The sequence below is a fragment of the Callithrix jacchus genome, chromosome 3 (assembly GCF_049354715.1).
Source record: "Callithrix jacchus isolate 240 chromosome 3, calJac240_pri, whole genome shotgun sequence".
Taxonomy (NCBI): Eukaryota; Metazoa; Chordata; class Mammalia; order Primates; family Cebidae; genus Callithrix; species Callithrix jacchus.
In genome coordinates this window covers 178,290,794-178,316,347 of record NC_133504.1, presented here as the reverse complement: position 1 = coordinate 178,316,347, position 25,554 = coordinate 178,290,794, and the positions used below count along the sequence as shown (strand labels likewise).

Below are 25,554 nucleotides of genomic sequence, written 5' to 3'. Positions count from 1 at the left end.
GCTGCATAATATTCCATGGTGTATATGTGCCACATTTTTCCAATCCAGTCTATTATCAATGGGCATTTGGGTTGATTCCAGGTCTTTGCTATTGTAAACAGTGCTGCAATGAACATTCGTGTACATGTGTCCTTATAGTAGAACGATTTATAGTCTTTTGGATATATACCCAGTAATGGGATTGCTGGGTCAAATGGAATTTCTATTTCTAAGGCCTTGAGGAATCGCCACACTGTCTTCCACAATGGTTGAACTAATTTACACTCCCACCAACAGTGTAAAAGTGTTCCTTTTTCTCCACATCCTCTCCAGCATCTGTTGTCTCCAGATTTTTTCATGATCGCCATTCTAACTGGCGTGAGATGGTATCTCAATGTGGTTTTGATTTGCATCTCTCTGATGACCAGTGACGATGAGCATTTTTTCATATGATTGTTGGCCTCATATATGTCTTCTTTCGTAAAGTATCTGTTCATATCCTTTGCCCACTTTTGAATGGGCTTGTTTGTTTTTTTCCTGTAAATCTGCTTGAGTTCTTTGTAAATTCTGGATATCAGCCCTTTGTCAGATGGGTAGACTGCGAAAATTTTTTCCCATTCTGTTGGTTGCTGATCCACTCTAGTGACTGTTTCTTTTGCCGTGCAGAAGCTGTGGAGTTTCATTAGGTCCCATTTGTCTATTTTGGCTTTTGTTGCCAATGCTTTTGGTGTTTTGTTCATAAAGTCCTTGCCTACTCCTATGTCCTGGATAGTTTTGCCTAGATTTCCTTCTAGGGTTTTTATGGTGCCAGGTCTTATGTTTAAGTCTTTAATCCATCTGGAGTTAATTTTAGTGTAAGGTGTCAGGAAGGGGTTCAGTTTCTGCTTTCTGCACATGGCTAGCCAGTTTTCCCAACACCATTTGTTAAACATGGAATCCTTGCCCCATTGCTTGTTTTTGTCAGGTTTATCAAAGATTGTATAGTTGTATGTATGTTGTGTTGCCTCCGGTGCCTCTGTTTTGTTCCATTGGTCTATATCTCTGTTTTGGTACCAGTACCATGCTGTTTTGATTACTGTAGCCTTGTAGTATAGTTTGAAATCCGGTAGTGTGATGCCCCCCGCTGTGTTCTTTTTGCTTAGAATTGACTTGGCTATGCGGGCTCTCTTTTGGTTCCATATGAAGTTCATGGTGGTTTTTTCCAGTTCTGTGAAGAAAGTCAATGGTAGCTTGATGGGGATAGCGTTGATTCTGTAAATTACTTTGGGCAGTATAGCCATTTTCATGATATTAATTCTTCCTAACCATGAACATGGAATGTTTCTCCATCTGTTTGTGTCCTCTCTGATTTCGTTGAGCAGTGGTTTGTAGTTCTCCTTGAAGAGGTCCCTTTCATTCCTTGTGAGTTGTATTCCAAGGTATTTTATTCTTTTTGTAGCAATTGCGAATGGCAGTTCGCTCTTGATTTGGCTTTCTTTAAGTCTGTTATTGGTGTAGAGGAAGGCTTGTGATTTTTGCACATTGATTTTATATCCTGAGACTTTGCTGAAGTTGTTTATCAGTTTCAGGAGTTTTTGGGCTGAGGCGATGGGGTCTTCTAGGTATACTATCATGTCGTCTGCAAATAGAGACAATTTGGCTTCCACCTTTCCTATTTGAATACCCTTTATTTCTTTTTCTTGCCTGATTGCTCTGGCTAGAACTTCCAGTACTATATTGAATAGGAGTGGTGAGAGAGGGCATCCTTGTCTAGTGCCAGATTTCAAAGGGAATGCTTCCAGTTTTTGCCCATTCAGTATGATATTGGCTGTTGGTTTGTCACAAATAGCTTTTATGACTTTGAGATACGTTCCATCGATACGGAGTTTATTGAGGGTTTTTAGCATAAAGGGCTGTTGAATTTTGTCAAATGCCTTCTCTGCGTCAATTGAGATAATCATGTGGTTTTTGTTTTTGGTTCTGTTTATGTGGTGAATTACGTTGATAGACTTGCGTATGTTGAACCAGCCTTGCATCCCTGGGATGAATCCTACTTGATCATGATGAATAAGTTTTTTGATTTGCTGTTGCAATCGGCTTGCCAATATTTTATTGAAGATTTTTGCATCTATGTTCATCATGGATATTGGCCTGAAGTTTTCTTTTCTCATTGGGTCTCTGCCGGGTTTTGGTATCAGGATGATGTTGGTCTCATAAAATGATTTGGGAAGGATTCCCTCTTTTTGGATTGTTTGAAATAGTTTTAGAAGGAATGGTACCAGCTCCTCCTTGTGTGTCTGGTAGAATTCGGCTGTGAACCCGTCTGGACCTGGGCTTTTTTTGTGAGGTAGGATCTTAATTGCTGCCTCGACTTCAGACCTTGTTATTGGTCTATTCATAGTTTCAGCCTCTTCCTGGTTTAGGCTTGGGAGGACACAGGAGTCCAGGAATTTATCCATTTCTTCCAGGTTTACTAGTTTATGCGCATAGAGTTGTTTGTAATATTCTCTGATGATGGTTTGAATTTCTGTGGAATCTGTGGTGATTTCCCCTTTATCATTTTTTATTGCATCTATTTGGTTGTTCTCTCTTTTCTTTTTAATCAATCTGGCTAGTGGTCTGTCTATTTTGTTGATCTTTTCAAAAAAACAGCTCTTGGATTTATTGATTTTTTGGAGGGTTTTTCGTGTCTCAATCTCCTTCAGCTCAGCTCTGATCTTAGTTCTTTCTTGTCTTCTGCTGGGTTTTGAGTTTTTTTGATCTTGCTCCTCTAGCTCTTTCAATTTTGACGATAGGGTGTCAATTTTGGATCTCTCCATTCTCCTCATATGGGCACTTATTGCTATATACTTTCCTCTAGAGACTGCTTTAAATGTGTCCCAGAGGTTCTGGCACGTTGTGATTTCGTTCTCATTGGTTTCGAAGAACTTCTTTATTTCTGCCTTCATTTCGTTGTTTACCCAGTCAACATTCAAGAGCCAGTTGTTCAGTTTCCATGAAGCTGTGCGGTTCTGGGTCGATTTCTGAATTCTGAGTTCTAACTTGATTGCACTATGGTCTGAGAGGCTGTTTGTTATGATTTCAGTTGTTTTGCATTTGTTGAGCAGTGCTTTACTTCCAATTATGTGGTCAATTTTAGAGTAGGTGTGATGTGGTGCTGAGAAGAATGTGTATTCTGTGGATTTGGGGTGGAGAGTTCTGTAAATGTCCACCAGGTTTGCTTGCTCCAGGTCTGAGTTCAAGCCCTGGATATCCTTGTTGATTTTCTGTCTGGTTGATCTGTCTAGTATTGACAGTGGAGTGTTAAAGTCTCCCACTATTATTGTGTGGGAGTCTAAATCCTTTTGTAAGTCATTAAGAACTTGCCTTATGTATCTGGGTGCTCCTGGGTTGGGTCCATATATGTTTAGGATCGTTAGCTCTTCTTGTTGTATCGATCCTTTTACCAGTATGTAATGGCCTTCTTTGTCTCTTTTGATCTTTGTTGCTTTAAAGTCTATTTTATCAGAGATGAGAATTGCAACTCCTGCTTTTTTTTGCTTTCCATTAGCTTGGTAAATCTTCCTCCATCCCTTTATTTTGAGCCTTTGTGTATCCTTGCATGTGAGATGGGTTTCCTGGATACAGCACACTGATGGGTTTTGGATTTTTATCCAATTTGCCAGTCTGTGTCTTTTGATTGGTGCATTTAGTCCATTTACATTTAGGGTTAATATTGTTATGTGTGAATTTGATACTGCCATTTTGATGCTAAGTGGCTGTTTTGCCTGTTAGTTGTTGTAGATTCTTCATTATGTTGAAGCTCTTTAGCATTCAGTGTGATTTTGGAATGGCTGGTACTGATTGATCCTTTCTATGTGTAGTGCCTCTTTTAGGAGCTCTTGTAAAGCAGGCCTGGTGGTGACAAAATCTCTGAGTACTTGCTTGTTCGCAAAGGATTTTATTTTTCCTTCACTTCTGAAGCTCAGTTTGGCTGGATATGAAATTCTGGGTTGAAAGTTCTTTTCTTTAAGGATGTTGAATATTGGCCCCCACTCTCTTCTGGCTTGTAGTGTTTCTGCCGAGAGATCTGCTGTGAGTCTGATGGGCTTCCCTTTGTGGGTGACCCGACCTTTCTCCCTGGCTGCCCTTAGTATTCTCTCCTTTATTTCAACCCTGTTGAATCTGATGATTACGTGCCTTGGGGTTGCTCTTCTTGCAGAATATCTTTGTGGTGTTCTCTGTATTTCCTGCAATTGAGTGTTGGCCTGTCTTGCTAGGTGGGGGAAATTTTCCTGGATGATGTCCTGAAGAGTATTTTCTAGCTTGGATTCATTCTCTTCGTCCCCTTCTGGTACACCTATCAAATGTAGGTTAGGTCTTTTCACATAGTCCCACATTTCTTGGAGACTTTGTTCATTCCTTTTTGCGCTTTTTTCTCTGATCTTGGTTTCTCGTTTTATTTCATTGAGTTGGTCTTCGACTTCAGATATTCTTTCTTCTGCTTGGTCAATTCGGCTATTGAAACTTGTGTTTGCTTCGCGAAGTTCTCGTATTGTGTTTTTCAGCTCCTTTAATTCATTCATATTCCTCTCTAAGGTATCCATTCTTGTTATCATTTCCTCGAATCTTTTTTCAAATCTTTTTTCAAGGTTCTTAGTTTCTTTGCATTGATTTAATACATGATCTTTTAGCTCACAAAAGTTTCTCATTATCCATCTTCTGAAGTCTAATTCCGTCATTTCGTCACAGTCATTCTCCGTCCAGCTTTGCTCCCTTGCTGGTGAGGAGTTTTGGTCCTTTCTAGGAGGCGAGGTGTTCTGGTTTCGGGTGTTTTCCTCCTTTTTGCGCTGGTTTCTTCCCATCTTTGTGGATTTGTCCACTGGTCGTCTGCGTAGTTGCTGACTTTTCGTTTGGGTCTCTGAGTGGACACCCAGAATGTTGATGATGAAGTATTTCTGTTGCTTGGTTTTCCTTCTACCAGTCTAGCCCCTTCGCTGTACGACTGCTGAGGTCCGCTCCAGACCCTGCTTGTCTGGGCTGCACCTCTAGTAGCTGTGGCACAGCGAGGGATGCTACCAGTTTCTTTTTCTGCTCTCTTTGTCCCAGGATGATGCCTGCCTAATGTCAGTCTTTTGGATATAGAGGGGTCAGGGAGCTGCTTGAGGAGACAGTTTGTACTCTATAGGGGTTTAATTGCTGAGCTGTGCACTCTGTTGTTCATTCAGGGCTGTTAGGCTGCTATGTTTTATTCTGCTGCAACAGAGCTCATTAAAAAACCTTTTTTTTTCTCAAATGCTCTGTGTTGAGGGGTTTGGGCTTTATTTTTGGATGTCCGATCAGGTGTCCTGCCCAGCTAGAAGGCAGACTAGCCACTGTTTGGCTGCCAAGGCTCCGCCCTGCTGTTGTGTGATTCGCGCTGTTCCTGCCGGCTCTGCTGTGGTCTCCGCCACACCCTGCGGTGGTGTCTCTTTGTTGTAGCGTGTTGCCTCAGCAACGACAGGCTGCGTCAGCAGTGGGCGTGTATCTCAGTAGGGACGGGTTGCCTCGGCAACGGCTGGCTGCGTCAGCAATGGGCGTGTATCTCAGTTGGGGCGGGTTGCCTCGGCAACGGCTGGCTGCGTCAGCAGTGGGCGTGTATCTCAGTTGGGGCGGGTTGCCTCGGTAGTGGTGGATGCCCCTCCCCCACAGAGCGTCTCGGACCGTCTGCTCAGGATAGTTTGAAATTGCGGTTTTGTTGGTCCCACTGGGTATCCCAATCCCTGCAATCCCCTGGGCTGGCCTAGTGTCCAAGTCTCGTTCAGTCTCAAGTCCAGCCCTCTCAAGTCTCAGGTTGCCGGTTCAACAGGGCACCCAGACAAGCGCGCCCTGTGGGGATTGCTGGGTAGGGCCGGCCGCCGCCGCCCCGGCTGCCTGGCGTCCCGTGTCTTTTTTATACTTGGGAGTTTCCCCGTTCTGTGGGCAACAAAGATCAGTCTGGAAATGCCGCTCTGACTCACCGTTTGCGGATTCAACGAGAAGAGCTCCAATCCTGGGTTGCTCTCACAGCGCCATCTTGAGTCCTCCCCCCGCCTATTTTCCTTTTTAAAAAAATTTTTTTATATATATAGAGAGACAGGGTTTCTCCATATTGGTCAGGCTGGTCTCAAACTCCTGACCTCAGGTGATCTGCCCACTTCTGCCTCCCAAAGTGCTGGGATTATAGGCATGAGCCACCATACCCGGCCTTATGTTGCCTATTTTCACAGTCCCTGGTCATGTGTTGTCTTGCAGGGCTCCTAATGGAGATTATAGCACAGCCAGTCTGCAGTCAGTGAAAGACGTTGTGTTCATTAACATTTTTGATGAAGTACTGCATGATGTCTTAGAGGTAAGTTCTCAGTTTTAAAGCCACCTGTATTCATTTTCATATTCTCTACCTACTATGTAAATTCTAATCACATTGTTACCAGAAAGGGGTCCCAGTCCAGACCCCGAAAGAGGGTTCTTGGATCTCGCACAAGAAAGAATTCAGAGCAAGTTCCACAGTGCAAAGCAAAAACAAATTTACTAGGAAAGTAAAGTGGTGAAAGAATAGCTACTCCATAGACAGAATTGGGTGTTCCCAAAAGTAAGAGGAAGAATATGTTCACCCTAGGTACAAAGCTTGTTTAGATATAGGATAAAAAGATCCTGGGAAGATGTGCTCTCCTACAGGGGTTTGTGATAAAGGATTAATTTTCTAACACTGTATTCTGCAAGAATCTATATTATTATCTTTAAAGCAAAATTAGGAATGCTTCTGTTCTCAAGATATCAGGATAGCAGAACACTCCTTAGTCTGGGTGTTTTGTAAATGTTATCAATCTGTTCCCTTAACTGTAAACATCTAGAGGCTTAGAATACCTAACTTTCTGGGAATGCAGCCCAACAAGTTCCAGCCTCATGTTTCCCAGCCCTCACTCGAGATGGAGTCGCTTTGGTTCAAATGCCTCTGATAACATTTTTCCCATCTTCCTTGTGTTTGAAATATTTGAAATTTGACATGTCTAAATGGGAAAGGGGGAGAGGGAGAAGCAGCTAGCTTTTTAAATTTCAGTCGAGTGTCCACTCTGTGCCAAGAATTGTACTAGGTGCTTTACACACATTTTCTGATTTAATTCTAAATAATCCTACAGATTGTTAAATCTCTAGTTTATTCATGAGAAAAACTAAGGTTCAGAGAGTTCAAATGACTTTCCTAGGGCCACAAAGCCATTAAGTAGCTGAACCAGTATTTGATTAGGTCTGTCTAATGTAAGTTCACATGCTTTCAGCTAAACTCTTAGTGCTTTCCTGCTGCCAGAGTAATTAAATGAGTTCCTGGAGTTCTTAAACAATTATTACTTCCCACCCTTCCTTTAGGATGACCGTGAAAGAGGAAGTGGAATCCATACCCGTATTGAGAGACACTGGCTGGGATGTGTGAAAATTCCATTTAGCACAATATATTTCCAAGCAAGGGTAAGCATCTAAAGTCAGAAGTCCATGAAATCAGGGAATTTCTGTATCCATTTTTCCTGTTAAAACTTTCTTTGTAGGCTGAGCACGGTGGGTCACGCCTGTAATTCCAGGACTTTGGGAGGCTGAGGCAGGCGGATCACAAGGTCAGGAGTTCAAGACCAGCCTGGACAACATGGTGAAACCCCATCTCCACTAAAGATACAAGAAACTATCCGGGCATGGTGGCATGTACCTGTGATCCCAGCTATTCAGGAGGCTGAGGCAGGAGAACTGCTTGAACCCGGAAGGCAGAGGATGCAGTGAGCCTAGATGGTGCCACTGCACTCCAGCCTGAACAACAGAATGAGACTTTGAAAGTAGAAGTCCATGTTGGCCAGGCTTGTCTCAAACTCCTGACTTCAAGTGATCCAACTGCCTCCACCTCCCAAAGTGCTGGGATAACAGGTATGAGCCCGGCCTCCCTAGTTTTTATAGTTTGTATACTCTTCTTTTCCTTTATCCTCAGATAACATTTGACCTAAGCTTTGAAAAATAATTAAAATTCTGAAAAACGAAGCAGACAAGCTGGGCATTCTAGAAATGGGGAATGGCCACTAGCCAATATTTATTGACTGCTTACCATATGCTGGACATTTTTCTTACTGTTTTACATTTATTCATTTACTAATAACAACCCCACAAAGTAGATACTATCATTGACTCCTTTTTACTAATGAGGAAACCTCAGATTCCTCATTTGTAAACCAAGTTTTGAACCCAAAACTGCCTTTAAACCAAGATTTGAACCCAAGCAAACTGCATATCCAGTACACCCTCTGCTAAACAATGAAAAGAAGGCAAATAGGTACAGAGCCCTTTATAGAAAGTGCTTAGGGAGATGAGGTTAGAAAGATGGGGTTGACTTTGAATGCCAGTCTAAGCAGTTTTGATTCAATTTATTAGACAATGAGGAGTTGACACTTGCCTCTGAACTTCTGTTGGAAAAAGCATCAGAATGTTTACCAAGTTATATTTTCTTCACAGATTGATGGAACATTTAAAATAGATATTCCCCCAGTTCTTCTGGGCTACAGTAAGGAGCGAAATACGATTCTTGAGCGGGGTTTTGACTCTGTCCGAAACTTAAGTGAAGGTTCTTACATCACTCTGTTTATTACAATTGAGCCCCAGCTGGTTCCTGGAGAGTCTGTTCAAGAAAAGGTAATGGCTTATGGTTTGGAAACCCATGTCTATGTTGATTAAAACACAAGAAATGCTTGCTAGGCTACGCTTTTATGATGTTGACTATGCTACACAAACGAGGTTTCCTTACTTCAATCTCCATTTATTATTCTTTCAGTTTAGACAGAATGGTGGTGAAAAACAGATGTGTGGGTTTGTACATTCACTGAACCAGTAATTGGGTCAATTGGCAACATGTTTATATTTGTCTTGCTTTGCCTAAAACTTAAGACTTTAAGTTTTATCAATGTGAAGAAAACGAAATATCACAAACTAGAAAATCAGATTGCTCTTTTATTTGATAAGTATTGGCAAGAATATATTTCCATGTCTAATCTAACATCTTTGGTTATGCTACTCATTGAATCAATTCATAGGATCACAAGACTAGATGACCTTTATGAGTCACCTGAATTCATTCCATGAAACAAATAAATGTATTTACAAGTATGCTTTTAAATATCTCTAGAAAAGAGTTTCCAGAACTTTCAATGGTTAGCAATTGTTCCTGAACCTTCATTAAACCTATTTATGCCAAGTGTTCCATTATTGGAACACTAAGCAAGTGAGAGTTATTTATATCCTACTGCTCAAGGTTATCACCTAGGTCTGATTGCAAAAATTAAAAAAATTGCAACCTCAGGCATAAATGGGTTAAGAAATGAATGTCTTTCTGTAACATACTTGTATACAACATTTATACATACTACCCTTATTGAATTTGGGAGAATATATTGATGGTGACCTCTTATTCATATGTAAACAAATACAATAATAACATCAACAGCCACCACCAAGATGTACTGAGTCCTTAGTCTGTCCTTAGCACTATGTCAAACTTTGGATACACGTTCTCACCTTAATATTCACAGGTGTCTTAAGACAAGGGGTCTCCAACATACAGAAGAGAAAAATAAGGTTCAATTTATGCAAGGTAACATAGGCAGAGGTAACATGTCTGTCTGACTCTAAACTGTATACATTCAGCACATCTATGTGACAGACATTTCTTAGGCATTGGGGTACAGTAGGCTAAAAAAGCAGATAAAAAGTCCTCCAAGCTTACATTCATGTATAATCGTAAGTTGTTAACTACTAACCTATATTGCACAAATTATTGTGCTTACTCTACTCTATCCATTATAATTAATACTTAGATAGAGATAAACAAACACACTCCTTTTTTTCCCCAGTATTACAATTTGGTTTGCAGAGAAAAAATATTATTACTATCTCTCATCTGTAAAGCATTTACAAAAAAAAAAAAGAGTACTGAAAAAATAAATTTACTGAAATTTAAATTAATCCTATATTAATTTTGTCAGTAAAATGGTGCTTCTCTAGAAAACATTAGAATATATCCATTTCAAAATATTTTTTAAAAGGGAAAAATACATTCTGAATGTTTGTCTTCATGTATAAATTCAAAAGAACGCTAACAAACATGTTTACACACAAAAATACTTCCAGACAAAAGATTTTGCTGTTTCTATGTATATGTAACTGAAGAACAGGCAGTCAGCTAGAACCCTACCTTGGGGGTGAGTTTCTAAACATGTGAAAGCAGTCTATCCTGGCAGAAAGGATGAAAGCCCAAGACTCCTCCATGCTAGGCATCCCTCACAAGCCCTGACTTCTTACTGCAGGACTCTGAAGAGGCCTCCAGGGATCTGAACCACAGTACTCAAGTCCTGCAGTCTTCCTTCCCTAAAGCTGTTAAATGGCAGTCAGATTCTGTCTTTGGTGGCAGGTCACTACCCCACTGTGGCTGCAGGACTCATTTATCTTAGGCCTCTAAAATGAGGGCTTAAAAGAAACCATGGAAGGCAGATTCTTTGTGGCTGTTTGATAAGGAAGGTATGCTGATTGACAGGAACCTTATGTCCAAAACATGCAGTGGCAGAAAACACCACTCAGTGATTCACCTGCAGACAATTTAGGACAGAAAAGTTCTCATCCTAAAATTATAGGGTCCACAACCTGGAATTGTTTTTCCACTTATAGCAGTACTTCCAGGATTAGCAGATTAGAGTCTCTCCTCTACCACCATGCCATATGGAACCATTCCACAGGATGTTTTAAACAGATTTATTAATGGAAAGTTTTTAAAGATGGGTAGAAACTCCTAAAACTCTTATTTAATATCACTTTACACGATCTTGGTTAAAAATAAGTTTTTTAAAAAATTATTTCTGTTAATAAATCCTGCCTCTTTTTCTTTCTTGCTTGCTTGCTTCTGATAGATGAGTAACATGCTTAAGAAGGTACTAAGTATTTTGTTTTACTATTTATTGGTCAGTAGTTATTAGGCTTTAATTAGCTGCTTCTGTCTACTGCCACCTGGGGGGCAGGTGTTATATCTTAATGTATGTGTGATGCCTCGGCATTTGAATTCCAAGTGTCTCCAGTTCCGTGAAGAATGTCCTACCTTGTCTTTTGACCCATTTCATTTTACCAGAAAGATTCTTAGCTTTGAATCTAAGAAGTCGTCAGTCTGAATGTTACCTGCATACTGGGAGCTAGCTCCACTCTTTGCAAATCTATAAAACCCATGAGCTGCTTCTTGCAGAGACTGTATCTCTGAAAGTTACTTCTGGTGGGTTGGGGCTGTCTCAGTACAGCTTTGCTTTTCTTTTCTTTTCTTTTCTTTTTCTTTCTTTTTTTTTTTTTTTTTTGAGAGAGGGTCTTGCTCTGTTGCCCGTTTAGAGTGCAGTGGTGCAATCATGGCTTGCTGCAGCCTCAACCTCTCCAGCCCAAGCAATGCTCCTACCTCAGCCCTCAGCTTCCCAAGTACCTGGGACCACAGGTGTACTCCACTAGGCCCAGCTAATTTTGTTTATTTTTTTTTTCTAGTGTTAAGTCTCATTATGTTGCCTAGGCTGCTCTCAAACTCCTGGGCTCAAGCCATCCTCCAGTGGTCAACCTCTCAAAGTGCAGAGATTACAGGTGTGAACCACTGCATCTAGCCAGTGTAGCTTTTCAAAGGCAACGTAAACCCATTCAGTTTTCTATAAATGTTTGCATTAGAGGCCAAAGAATTGAACCAGTCAAGAATCTTTCAAATTTTCTGTTGAATCCAAGGGAATTTGTCAGTGCCACCTTACTTTGTTTCATCATAAATGACCCAAATTCTTTCAGTATTTAACTTTTTCTTGGCTTTTCTTAGATCACTAACATGGCATGCTACTAATCCTTAAATTCTGTTTCAAACCATAAAATGGGATCTTGATGGCCTAGACAAGTATTAAACACTAAACGCTTACCATGTGTATGCTGGGTGTACATAAGAAATAGTCAAACACAGGCTTCAAGAAACACTCCTTATAGAGATAAGAGACTCAACAGAACATTTGAATCCAAGTGGTAGAAAAAACATTAGACACACTTTTCTTTTTTTCACTTGGAAGGCCAGTAATCAGTACTGATTCAAGATTGTTGTTGTTCTTTTGGACAGTGCCTATAGCTGTCTCTCCTAAATGCTCCCACAGCACCGTAGGTCTTATGGCCCTGATTGCTTATTAATGTTCCCCTGTAGACTAAAAGTTCCTTCAGAGGATTATTTCACACTTATTTATACAGAGTGCCTGGAAGTTTTCAGACTCCCAACAAACATTTTTTAAAAACTGGATGAATAAATGAAAGAGCTTAGAGGAAAAGGAATAAATTCAACTGTGTGGGTTTTTTTTTTGCACATCATTCTTGTTTTATAATTCTCCATTTTTCCACAGTTACAATTACTTCTTGATTGACCATGCCACATTAGAAATCTGTGATACACCTACACCAAAGCCTTACGAGCTTACCTCTTTCACTTAGTTTTATATATATATATTTATATATATATGATATATATATATATCATAACTTCTATTAGGTAGCTACTATGTCTTGGCACTATGCTGAGCGGTAGGCAGTTATGACTGTGATGATATTAAGATTTAGATGTTGGCAGACAACCTATGAGAATATATAGGAGGCTTCTGGGGAATGTCTCCATCCTAAATAACTCCTAAAACCACTACCCCAATTTCTTAGGATATAGTAATCAAATTTGAAATAGAAGCCACAATCCAGTCCCAATAGAAGGGGCAATCAAGAACAACTGGGATAATCTAGATTCTATTTGAAGTCATAAAAAGTAATAAAATGTTTTTCATTAACTCATTCATTCACTCATTTGTTAAACACTTACTATGTGCCAAGTAGTATTCTCCATACTAGAGATAAAAAACTAAATCCCTGAAGTCAGGAATCTTATTTTGTGGGAAAGACGGAGTAAATACATCATGTATCAGCAGCTTGAAGTGTTAAAAAGAAAACCAAACATCTTCAAGCACTGCCTCTAAATTCTATTTTAAAATTATTATTCTTTTTAACAGAGTCTCACTCTGTTGCCCAGGTTGGAATGCAGTGGCTCAATGTCCACTTACTGCAATCTCGACTTCCCAGGCTCAAGAGATGCCCCTACCTTAGCCTCCCAAGTAGCTGGGACTACAGGCAGGAATCACTACACCTAGCTAATTTTTTTTTTTTTGGTAGAGACAGGGTCCCACTATGTTGCCCAGGCTGGTCTCAAAATCCTGGGTTCAGGTGATCCTCCTGTCTTGGCCTCTCAAAGTGCTGGGATTAAAGGTATGAGACACTGTGCCCAGCCCCCAAAATTATTTTTTAAAATAAAATTTTTGGTTCTGAAATTCTTTAAAATTTAACCAACTATGCAAATATTTTTACCAAACATCTTTTAAAAATATTTTAACACCCACTCTTTTTCATATTATTTTGTTAGCAGCAGCTTTAGGGGGAAAAATGACAATATGTGTGTAAAGGAAATTTACGTTTGTTCTGTTTCATCTGCTTTTAGTTACTTTTTAAAAGTCTGGGAATTAGTGGCTGGATGCAGTGGCTCATGCCTGTAATCCCACTGCTTTAGGAGGCCAAAGTGAGAGAATCGCTTCAGCCCAGGAGTTTGAGGGTACAGTAAACTGTGATTGTGCCACTGTACTGCAGCCTAGGTGACAGAATAAGACCCTGCCTCAAAAAAAAAGGCTGGGAATTGGTTGCTCATCTTGGCTCAGAGAACCAAGATGAGTAACCAATTATTTAAAATAATTCTTATAAATTTGATGTTTCTAGTTCTGCCTCCTTTTTCCTTTGAGATGCACTATTATTACAGTGCTTATAGACTTGAAACATTTTAGCACATCGATATAGATTCATAAATTTGCTAAGTTGCTTAAGATTTGCATTTGAGATGTTAGATTTTCTGAGGCCTCCCCAGCCAGCACACTTAAAACTAACATTAAAATACACACAAAACTCTATTACCTAATTATAGCCTTAACAATCAGAATTCATATATCAGTTTAACTTTCATAGATTATTTCATTAATGTAGTAGTTTCCATCTGGCTGTTTGCCTGTTAACTACTTTCTTTCAATCCTTTCAAATATATTTTAAGTATTAAATGAGTCAGTCTAATTTTCAAACTACAAATTTAATTTAAATAAAGCTGCAGGGACAGTAGGACATGCTTTGTAAGGAGTAGATCATACTTACCAAACCATACATTTAATGCATGTGTTGACTGTGGAATCTGAACATGTACTTTCTCTCTTGTTAACATATATAAACTCCATGAAGTGTTTCTTTTTGAAGTTTGAGTCTCAGGAAGATGAGAAATTACTTCAAGCAAGTGAGAAGTTTCAAGCAGAATGTGCCTTCAAGTTCCCAAATCGTCAGTGCCTTACAACAGTAATTGATATAAATGGAAAAACTGTTTTTATCACACGTTATCTCAAACCTTTAAACCCTCCTGAGGAGCTCCTTAATGTCCACCCCAATAATCTACAAGCAACTGCAGTAAGTATTTCATAGTAAATAATGCTATGCTAAAACTGTTTTCAAGTTTAAATATACAGCCATTTTAATTACTATATTTCATAGTACTTAAAGTATTAACTATATCAAGATCATTAATGATAAAAGTAATGGTTAAAACATTTTTATTAACATCAGGTTTTCTTTCTTTAGAAAAGTCTGAAGGCAGCTGGGCTATGTATGGCTCATGCCTGTAATTCCAGCACTTTAGGAGCCCAAGGCAGGCAGATCACTTGAGACCAGGAGTTTGACACCAGCCTGGCCAACATGGCGAAACCCCATCTCTACTGGAAATACAAAAATTAGCCTAGCGTGCTAGTACACGCATGTAGTCCCAGCTACTGGGAGGCTGAGGCCCGAGAATTGCTTGAACCTGAGAGGTGAACGTTGCAGTGAGCTAAAATCATGCCACTGTACACTAGCCTGGGCAACAGAGCAAGGACTCTGTCTCAAAAAAAAAAAAAAAAAAAAAATCTAAAGGTACCTGGGATGATAACAACCCTTAGTTCATTGTTTTAACAAAAGATTATTGAGTGCTTTCTGTGTCCCTGGCACTACAGTGTTGAAAAAGTAACATATGGAAAATACTTTATACTTCTAAAATGTATTACATAAACATGTTCTCATTATGTATTCTCAATAAGTTTGTTAGGATTTGAGGTGATTCCTCTAACTTCAGAAGTTATACACATTCTACTCTACTAAGATAACTATTCAGTGTTATGCCTAATGCTATATGCTCAATTAAGTTCATTGAGTTCAAATTAAACAAAAATTATTTCAAATATTTAAGTATTTTCAGCATTTAGACCATCATTCCAAAGTACTTCCATACTAGGCCATTAAATATGTATGCACCATTTTCTGGCTTCAGAGCACCATACCCATCACAAACTTGTGTGAATTAGAAGCCATATGTTAAGCAGGCTAATTTTACATGAATACGTAATCCATAACTGCTTTTGGAGAGTGAATAATATAGGGAGTTATTGCTGCTAATAGTCACTAACATAGTAATTTAGAAACAGGGTAATGATATATCTATTTGTAGATATAGATGTATCAAAAACCCCACTTTGTGTTCCACATTTCAGTTGCTTTTTATATTACTTATAGCATAGTTGATGTGCAGAAAACTTCTACCTAGCATAGTTGATGTGCAGAAAACTTCTCCCAGTAAAGAACATTTAAGAGTGATGAATAAAATATCAATAAATCATGGCTAAAATGAAAGTAAAGTGAAAGGGAAAATATAGGAGACAGGAAACAATAAAACAAGGTTCTACAAGAGTGAGAGCTTGAAATAGTGTTTGCTCTCAGGTTATCTGATAATCCCTAATGACTAGAGCTGGGTTTCAATGTGCAAGGCTGTGGGAGACAGGGATAATACATGGGGCTAGAGCAGGCTGGAAGGTTGAATGCAGCCTTGCAGAATATCAAATGCAGAGTTGATATTCTTCAGGGTAATACCATCAATGGATAAACTAGGAAGTGCTCTGTCTTCAGAAGGAACCCTGGCTGTTTCAGTCTTGACTTTGGAAAGAAGAGATAAAAAGAAAATTTTCTAACCTCTACTCTGTGTTTACTCACATTCGAGACTGGAATTTATACTACCTGTATGACCCAAAAAAACTTCAACTGAAAATCTAGTTGAAAGTATTTCCTGTTGGTAATGCCCCTAGATCCCTGTCAAAAGTAAACACAAATGCCACAAATATTCCTAGAAGAATGCCCTTCAAACTCAGCCTCAAAAAAATTCCACAGAAAAAAATTCCAAGCAACCTGAACATACAATAAAAGATCATCAATGAAGACGTAAGTCACCATAAAGAAAGTAAGAGTTCAGAAAAACAACAAACTGAAGAATCAGACCACAAAAACTCCAGATAGGAGAATTATTGTACATAAAATATAAAGTAGATGTGTTTAATATGTTTAAGAAATTTGGGGGATTTAAAGTATAATTTAAAAACAATAGTGCATTGGAATTGACAGGCAGATTTTTTAAAGTACCAAATGGAATTTATAACAATAAAAGAAATAATAGTTAAAATTAGAAATTAAACAAGTTAAAACATTACAGTTAAGTAAGAGATAAATTATATACAATTAAATACAGAGAGAATTATTGAACTGGAATACACATGCAAAGAAATTATTTGGAATATAGCACAGAGAACCTAACTAAACCCAAAATAAGTAGAAGGAAAGAAATAATAAAAATAAGAGTAGAAATAATCAAAATAAAGGCTTAAAAATGCAAAAGATCAATGCAAAAAAGAGCTGATTTTTAGAAAAGATAAACAAAATCAACAAACCTTTAGCTGGAATAAGAAAGAGAAGACTTAAATAAATAAAATTAAATAAAACAGGAGACACTGCAACTGATACCACAGAAATGTAAAGAATTTTAAGAGACTATTATGAACAACTATCCACCAAATTATAAAACTTGGAAGAAATGAATAAATGCATGAACATATACAACTTACCAAGACTGAATCATGAAGAAATACACCTGCGCAGACCAATAACAAGTAACGAGATTGAAGCAGTAATGAAAAGCCTCCTATCGAAGAAAAGCCTAGGACCTGATGGTTTCACTGCTAAATTCCACCAAATACTTAAATAAGGACTAACATCAATTCTGCTCAAACTATTCCAAAAAAAAAAAAAAATGAAAGAAGAAGGAAGCCTGTTAAAGTCAATTTTTACAGGCCAGCATTATCCTGATACCAAAACTAGCATAACAACAATAAAACTACAGGCCAATATTCTAGGATAAACATAGCTCTAAAACTCCTCAACAAAATAGTACCAAACCAAATTCAATAATATATTAAAAAGATCATGCAATATGGTCAAGTGAGACTCATCCCAGGGATGCAAGGATGGTTCAAAACAGGCAAATAAGTAAATGTGATATATAACATTTACAGAATCAAGGACAAAAGCCACTTGATCATTTCAATAGAGGCTTAAAAATAATTCAATGGAATTCAACATCCCTCATGATAAAAACTCAACAAATTGAGTACAGAAGGAACATATTTCAACACACTAAAGGTCATATATGAAAAATGCACAGTTAACATCATACTGAACAGCAAAAAGTTGAAGTCTTCCTCTAAGATCTGGAACAAGACAAAGATGCCCACTTTCTCCAACTCTATTCAACACAGTACTAAAAGTTGTAGTTAGGGCAATTAGGCAAGAGAAATAAATAAAGGGCATCCAGATGGGAAAGGAGAAGATCAAGTTGTTCGCATCTACAGATAACATGATCATAAATTTAGAAAATCCTAAGGACCCCATCAAGAAACTGTTAGAACTAATAAATGAATTTATAAAGCTGCAGGAAACAAAATCAACATACAAAATTTAATAGTGTTTCTATACACCAATAATGAACTAGCTGGAAAAAAATCAGGAAGTAATCCCATATACAACAGCTACATAAATTTATAAGATACTTAAGGATAAATTACATCAACAAGGTGAAAGATCTCTGCAATCAAAATTACAAACATTGATGAAAGAACTTGAGGAAGGTACTAATAAATGGAAAGATATCCTGTGTTCACAGATTGGAAGAATTAATATTGTTAAAATATCAATATTACTCAAAGCAATCTACAGATTCAATGCACTGTCTATCAAAATATCAAGGCATTCTTCACAGAAATAGAAAAACATCTTAAAATTCATATGGAAATACAAAAGATCCCAAATAGCCAATGTAACACCTTGAGAAAAAGAACAAAGAACTGAAAGCATCGCATTACCTGACTTCAAAGTATACTACTGTAGTAACTAAAACAGTATGGCACTAGTCTAAAAACACATATAGACCCATGGAACAGGATAGCAAACCCAGAAATAAATCCATGCATTTACAGCAAACTGATTTTTGACTAAGGGACCAAGAACACACATTGGGAAAAAGGACAGTCTGGTCAATAAATGGTGCTGGAAAAATGATTTCCACAGGCAGAAGAATAAAACTAGAGCTCTCATCTCTCACCATATACAAAAACCAACTTTAAAAGGATTAATGAATTAAATTTAAGAACTGAAACTATGAAACCACTGAAAGAAAGCATGGGGAAATACTTTATGAAATTTAACTGGGGAGGATTTTTTTTTATAAGACTTCGAAAGCACAGGCAACAAAAGCAAAAATAGACAAATGGGATTACATCAATCTAAAAAGCTTCTGCATAGCAAAGGAACCAATCAACAGAGTCAATAGACAACCTACAGAATAGGAGATAGTAATTGCAAACTATGTGTCTAACAAGGTGTTAAAATCTAGACTATGTAAGAAACTCAAACAACTCAATAGCAGAAAACCCCAAGTAGTTTGATTTAAAAGTCAGCAAAAGAGCTGAATTGATATTTCTCAAAAGAAGACAAAGTCCAACAAACATATGAAAAAAATTTCAACATCGCTAATCATCAGAGAAATGCAAATCAAAACCACGAGATACTACCTCACTCCAGTTAAAATGACTTTTTTCAGAAAGACAATGAAAATGCTGGCAAGAGTCCGAAAAAAGAGGAACTCTTATACACAATTGGTGGGAATGTAAATCAGTACAGCCATTATCAGAAAACAGTATAGAGGTCCTCACAAATTAAAATTAGAACTACAGTGTGATCTGGCAAACTCCCATTACTAAGTATATATCCAAAGGAAATGAAATCAGTATATCGAAGAAGTATTTGCACTCATACGTCTATTGCAGTGCTAGTCACAATAGCCAGGATATGGAATCAAGCAAAGTACCCATCTATGGAAGAATGAATAAAGAAAATGTGGTATATATATATATATATATATACACAATGGAATGCCAGTCAACCATAAAACAGAATGAAATTCTGTCATTTGTGACAACATGGGTGAACCTGAAGGGCATGTTAAGTGAAATAAGCCAGGCACAGAAAGACAAACACACATGATCCCACATCTATGTGAAAACTAAAAAAGTTTATCTCAAAATAGAGAGTAGAATAGTATTTACTAGAAGCTAAGGAGAGAAGGCAGGAGGGGGGATGGAGAGAGGATGTTCAACATCCTCTCAAAGTTACATCCTAACAAAGTTACAGTTAGGAAGAATGAGTTCTGGTATTCTATTACACAGTATGATGCATATAGTTAATAATAATGTATAGTGTATTTCCAGCTAACTAGAAGACAGGATTTTGAATATTATCACCCCAAAGAAATAATACATGTTTAAAGTGATGGATATGCCAATTACCTTGATTTCAGCATTACACAATGTATACCATACATTGAAACATCACACCATAACACATAAATATGAACAATTGTGTGTCAGTATACATAAAACAAAACTTTTACTAAAAGATTAACTTCCTTAGAAATTACAGAAATAGAAGTTATAGCCACAATGAGGTCCAGATCTTGGTTCCCAAGTACTATTACCCTCTCAACCAGGGCTCCTTAGAGAAATGACTGTTTTCAAGACTGGGCTAAGTGAAAATTCCAGATGATTCTGGAAAGTCTTGTTATATCAGAAAGTAAAGAATTGTGAAATAAAAGAAAAAAAAACTTGTCAAAGGGACACAGTTTCTTCATCTGTAAAGAATGGGTAATAATAACCTTCCATATAGGATGTTTAGTGAAGATGAAAATGATATTAATACAATAGTAAGCATTTAGTGAGTATTAATTTCATTTTGTACATGTAAATGTTTGTAACATTTGAGATTTATTTTAAGAAATCAGGTAGGGGATGCAGTGTTCTGTTTTATTAGAAATTATTTTTTGTAAAGCTCCATTTCATTATACAGGAACTGGTGGCTCGATATGTGTCCTTGATTCCCTTCTTGCCTGACACTGTCTCATTTGCTGGTATCTGTGACCTGTGGAGCACATCTGATGTAAGTAGTTCTTCACAGATTTACTAACTTAAGCTGACTTAATGAAATATTAGCTAACTGGCTTGCATAAATTTAAATTGCAACATTCATTAGCCATAAAAACCTAATTGGCTATCTGTTTAGTAATATGAGCTAAATTCCGAAGTACTTTTTCTTCCAGGTTCAATTTTTCCAAAGTTCAGAAGTTAACAAAAAATTAACTACTCACACAAAAAGTTTAAAAGTAACACTGATTTACCCTCCCAGTATTACCATAAAACTTCTTGGTTTTGTTCATGAAAAATACCAAAATCACATTCTATATTATAATTAGAAATCATATATTCCTTAATTTATGGGCTTTGTAAGGCATGGCATATCATTATTTATTCAATATGTACTTCTTGTTCACTTACCACATATCAGATGCTATATTAAATTCTGGCTATAAGCGGAATAAACATAGTCTCTGCCCTCATAATTTATATTGTACTCCTATGAGAATCTAATGCCACCACTGATCTGGCAAGAGGCAAGTGGTAATGTTTGTTTGCCTGCCGCTCACCTCCTACTGGGCAGCCCAGTTCCTAACAGGCCACAGACTGGTACTAGTCCATGGCCTGGGAACTGGGGACATTTGCTCTAGAGCTAGACTGGCTTTACTACTTCCTAAGTGTTAATTTATTAATCTGTACCTCCATTTCCTCGTCTATAAAATGAACAAATAGGAGTATACCTTCCTGAAAGGGTTGTTCTAGAATTAAATGAGTTTAATGGAGTAATGATTGTTTAGCATATAATGAACTATCATATATACATTAAAAATAAAAATGAAACTTTGAAATTTATCTCCCCAACCCTACCACCATCATAATGACTATTGATTCTAGAAATCCATATCATCAATGTCAGAGAAAACACCATGTCCACTAAAAGTGGTTTATTTTAAAAAATGAATTATCAATATACTATCAAAATTTGGGGAAAGATTATAGGTCTTACACTTCAAGGCACTAATCTCAACTATGACATATTAGAATCCTGCCAAGCAAATCCAGAGTAAAGTATTCAGTTAATATGACATACTTTTTTTCTTTTGGTCAGCAATTTCTTGATCTCCTGGCAGGAGATGAAGAAGAACATGCAGTACTACTGTGTAATTACTTTCTGTCTCTGGGTAAGAAGGCCTGGCTGGTGATGGGCAATGCTATTCCTGAGGTAAGACCATGTAGGCTGGCTTTAACAGAGGAACATGATTGTTTAATTCAGTTGTACGTTCTAGATCACAGACAGGACATATTTTCATAATGATCCTTTGGGTTCCTAGGAAAGTGGCCCAGAGATGCCATAACAGCAGAGAGAACTACCAGATAAGACATGAAATGGTTTTCAGTGTTCCTCAGGGCCCTATGCAACATTTGAGATTTTTTTTTTTGGCAAACCCAGACCCTTTACCATCAAAAATCCCCACCTTGCTCTGTCCTTTTAATTTTGGGCCTCTTTCCAGCTTTGTTCCCAAGCATTCAGATTCCCCTAATGATCTTCATGCTTTGCAATGAAGAGGATCCAAAGGAAGGTGCTAAGGTTAGAGATCTCTCCTTTCATGCCTGCTGCTTCTACAAGTATCTGCTGCTGACCTGGCAGGCAAAGGAGAATAAGCCAGATAAGGAAGAATGAAAAAGAATGTTAGCAGCTTTATTTTTATATTAACATTTTTATTTTTATTAGATTGGAGACTATTAGAATTTTTCCCTAGCCCACTATAAATATCCCTAAATTTGGGATACAATAGGTAAGTTTAGAAAATTCACATGGATTACAGCAGTTTATCCAAAGAGGTTTTTGGTTTTTGTTCTTTCTTTTTTCGTGACAGAGTTTCGCTCTTGATGCCCAGGCTGGAGTGCAATGGTGCAATCTCAGCTCACTGCAACCTCCGCCTCCTGGGTTCAAGCAATTCTCCAGTCTCAGCCTCTGGAGTAGCTGAAATTACAGGCATGCACCACCACACCTGGCTAATTTTTTGTATTTTTAGTAGAGACGGGGTTTCTCCTTGTTGGTCAGGCTGGTCTCGAACTCCTGACCTCAGGTCATCCACCTGCCTCAGCCTCCCAAAGTGCTGGGATTATAGGTGTGAGCCACCACACCCAGCCAAAGAGGGTATTAAAAAGAGGCCACAAGGGTCTAGGACTCCTTAGAAATTTGAGTTGCTGCAAGGCAGGTAATAAAGTAGTATCATATTCATGTTCAAATTAAGTCTCCATCATTATCTACCAGATAGCCTGGTCCCAGGAAAAGAACACTGGGCTAGGAAGTCATGAGGCTGAAGTTCTAGGTTCTGTGCCTGATTATCATTAGCTGTGTAACACTAAGTAGGTCACTGCACAACTCTGGGTTTTACAGGAAACTGGGATAATTTCTGCCCTGCCTTCCCCAGAAAACTGTTGTGAGCATCAAGTAAAATTATACAGGGAAAACAAATGAATGAATTCTCATTGTAAATATAGAACCTAACAATACATAAGTATTCTGTGTAAAAAAGTAGAGTCCCTTTTCAGAAAACCCAGAATACCTTGACAAGGAACTTCTATTTCTCTAACCCCCAGTTCTACTCCCCTCCCCAGGTACAGTCATTCTTAACTGTTTGGTACATATCCTTTCAAATCTACTATGCACTTACATTGTAAAATGTAAGTTACTATATTAGAAACAAATATTTCTATTCAGACATAATCAGCCTTCTATAGACTTAAATGGCAGTCTTACTGACTCTAAGAAGAAAACACCAGTGACTGCTTATTTTCACTAATAATAGTTATTCAGCCAATCCTAAGATATATTGGTTGGGTAAGATAATGACTATCCTTATTTGGTCATGGCACTAGTACCAGATGCAAGAATTTTGCAAAACTAAGCATTCATCTTTATTTTTTAAATTTAGCATAACCTAGAACTTCAAAGTAGTTTTCACCATTAACCATGAAATTTCAATAATTAGGGGTCCAAGCAAAAATAATGAATTGTCTGTGCAAGCTAGTATTGCATTTTAATAGCCATTTTCTTTCAGGGTCCAACTGCCTATGTGCTAACCTGGGAGCAAGGTCATTATTTAATATGGAATCCCTGCAGTGGACATTTTTATGGACAATTTGATACATTCTGTCCCTTGAAAAATGTGGGCTGTTTAATAGGTCCTGATAATGTAAGTATTAACATTTCTTCTTAGATGGTTAATTGATGGATGTTTCCTTTTTAAAATAACCTATTAATATTTTATGTATCCAAAATATTTATATAAATGAATACACACACACACACACACACACACGCATATACACACACCAATTAAAGAAATTCAGTGTCAAGCACAGTGGCAGACTGTGCTAAACAAAACTTCGGTTCAGTTAGTCCCTGATCTGCCTGAGAAGCGGAATGACAAAATACAGTAATAAAGAAATACAGGATTTAGATTCAGAGGACCAGAGTTTGTGTCCTGGGTCTGTCCTTAAGTTTTCTCACCCAAAATAGAGTTTACAATGTCTAACTCAGTGTTTTAAGAACTGAGGCAAATTTGTCACCTAAGCAGATTGGGTTTCTCTGTCTCTGTCTCTTTCTTTCTTTCTTTCTTTTTTTTTTTCTTTTTTCTAAAGGGGTCTACAATGTCTGCAGCTTCGCTGACTGCCAGGGACTCTGAAGTTCAAATTCATCCAGACAGCCTACAATTTTGTTTTTCAAATCTGCCAACTCTGACCCCAATGGCTTTTTTTTTAAAGAAACAGAAAGGGGGAGAGAAAACAGGAGTCTTGCTCTATTGCCCAGACTGGAATGCAATCTAAAAATCGGTATTAAAAACCTCTTTTATGCCAATAATTGTGCTTAACCGTGGAGACAGGAAGGAAAAAGGGAAGAAAATAACAAACAGCCAACCAATATTTCGTTTAAGTCTGTGAAATGCTATGCAAATACTGAAGAGTGATTTACTTCCAATTATATGGTCACTTTCAAAATACGTGTAATGTGATACTGAGAAAAATCTATGTTCTGTGGACCTGGGGTGACGAATTCTATAAATATTCACTGAGTTTACTTGTTCCAGGTCTGAGTTCAAATCATAGATGTCCCTGTTAATTTTCTATCCCGTTGATCTGTCAAATATTAACAATGTGGTGTCAAAATCTCCTACTATTATTGTGTGGGAGTCCAAGTCTCTTTATAAGTCATTAAGAGCTTGTCTTATATATTTGGGTGTTCCTATATTGGGTGCATATATATTTATGATCATTGACTCCTGTTGTTGCATCGATCCTTTCACCATTATGTAATGTCCTTGTTTCTTTTAGTCTTTGTTACTATTAAAGTCTATTTTGTCAAGAGATGAAAGTTACAACTCCTGGTTTTTTTTTTTCTTTCTTTCTTTTTCTTTTTTTTCTCTCCATTTGATTGGTAAGTGTTCCACCAAAGCTTTGTTTTGAGTCTGTGTGTTGTTGCTTATGAGATGGATCTGGATGCAGTGTAGCGATGGGTTTTGACTTTTTATTCAATTTGCCTGTCTGTGTCTTTGAATGGGGCATTTAATCCATTTAAATTTAGGATTAATATTAATATTTGTGAGTTTAATATTGTCATTTAATGCTAGCCGGCCATTTTGCCCATTAGTTGATATAGATTCTTTATTATGGAGATACTCTTTACCTTTTGGTAAGTTTTTGGGATGACTGATACTGGTTGTTCCTTTCTGTGTGTAGTGCTTTTTTTTCAGAAGCTCTTGTAAAGCAGGCCTGGTGGTGATGAAATCTCTGAGTGCTTGCTTGTTCATGAAAAATTTTATTTTTCCTTCATTTATGAAGCCTAATTTGGCTGGATATGATATTCTGGGTTGAAAATTCTTTTCTTTGAGGATATTGAATATTGACCCCCACTCTCTTCTAGTTTGTAGGGTTTCTGCTGAGAGATCTGCTGTGAGTCTGATAGGCTTCCCTTTATGGGTAACCTGACCTTTCTCTCTAGCTGCCTTTAAAATTTTCTCCTTTATTTCAACCCTGGTGAATCTAATGATTATGTGTCTTGGGGTTGCTCTACTTGAGGAATATCTTTGTGGTGTTCTCTGTATTACCTGGAGTTGAGTATTGTCCTGCCTTACTAGGTTAG

General features: G+C 37.7%; 1 protein-coding gene and 1 long non-coding RNA gene across 10 annotated transcripts in view; one reads left to right on the top strand and one right to left on the bottom strand.

Moving 5' to 3' along the window:
- LOC103792105 (uncharacterized) overlaps positions 1 to 25,554 on the bottom strand; it is a 54,324-nt gene that overhangs the window by 13,518 nt on the left and 15,252 nt on the right. The window contains exon 4 of the long non-coding RNA XR_013533187.1: positions 14,197 to 14,382. This is a non-coding gene — a long non-coding RNA (uncharacterized LOC103792105). The remainder of the gene's footprint in view (positions 1 to 14,196; positions 14,383 to 25,554) is intronic.
- CC2D2A (coiled-coil and C2 domain containing 2A) overlaps positions 1 to 25,554 on the top strand; it is a 150,190-nt gene that overhangs the window by 110,933 nt on the left and 13,703 nt on the right. For 3 of the 9 annotated variants that reach the window (XR_013533185.1, XM_008993577.5, XM_017970663.4), the window contains 8 exons: positions 6,211 to 6,307; positions 7,321 to 7,419; positions 8,443 to 8,619; positions 10,884 to 10,904; positions 14,296 to 14,499; positions 20,341 to 20,430; positions 21,514 to 21,627; positions 23,474 to 23,608. Coding sequence is in view for 7 of the 9 variants with exons in the window: in XM_008993577.5 (XP_008991825.3) it covers positions 6,211 to 6,307; positions 7,321 to 7,419; positions 8,443 to 8,619; positions 10,884 to 10,904; positions 14,296 to 14,499; positions 20,341 to 20,430; positions 21,514 to 21,627; positions 23,474 to 23,608 (937 nt within the window). In the remaining 2 variants the exon portion in view is untranslated. Of the gene's footprint in view, positions 1 to 6,210; positions 6,308 to 7,320; positions 7,420 to 8,442; positions 8,620 to 10,883; positions 10,905 to 14,295; positions 14,500 to 20,340; positions 20,431 to 21,513; positions 21,628 to 23,473; positions 23,609 to 24,056; positions 24,787 to 25,554 lie in introns of those variants that run through there. The other 6 variants (XR_013533186.1, XM_002745968.7, XM_078367481.1 and 3 more) reach the window with 3 other exon arrangements.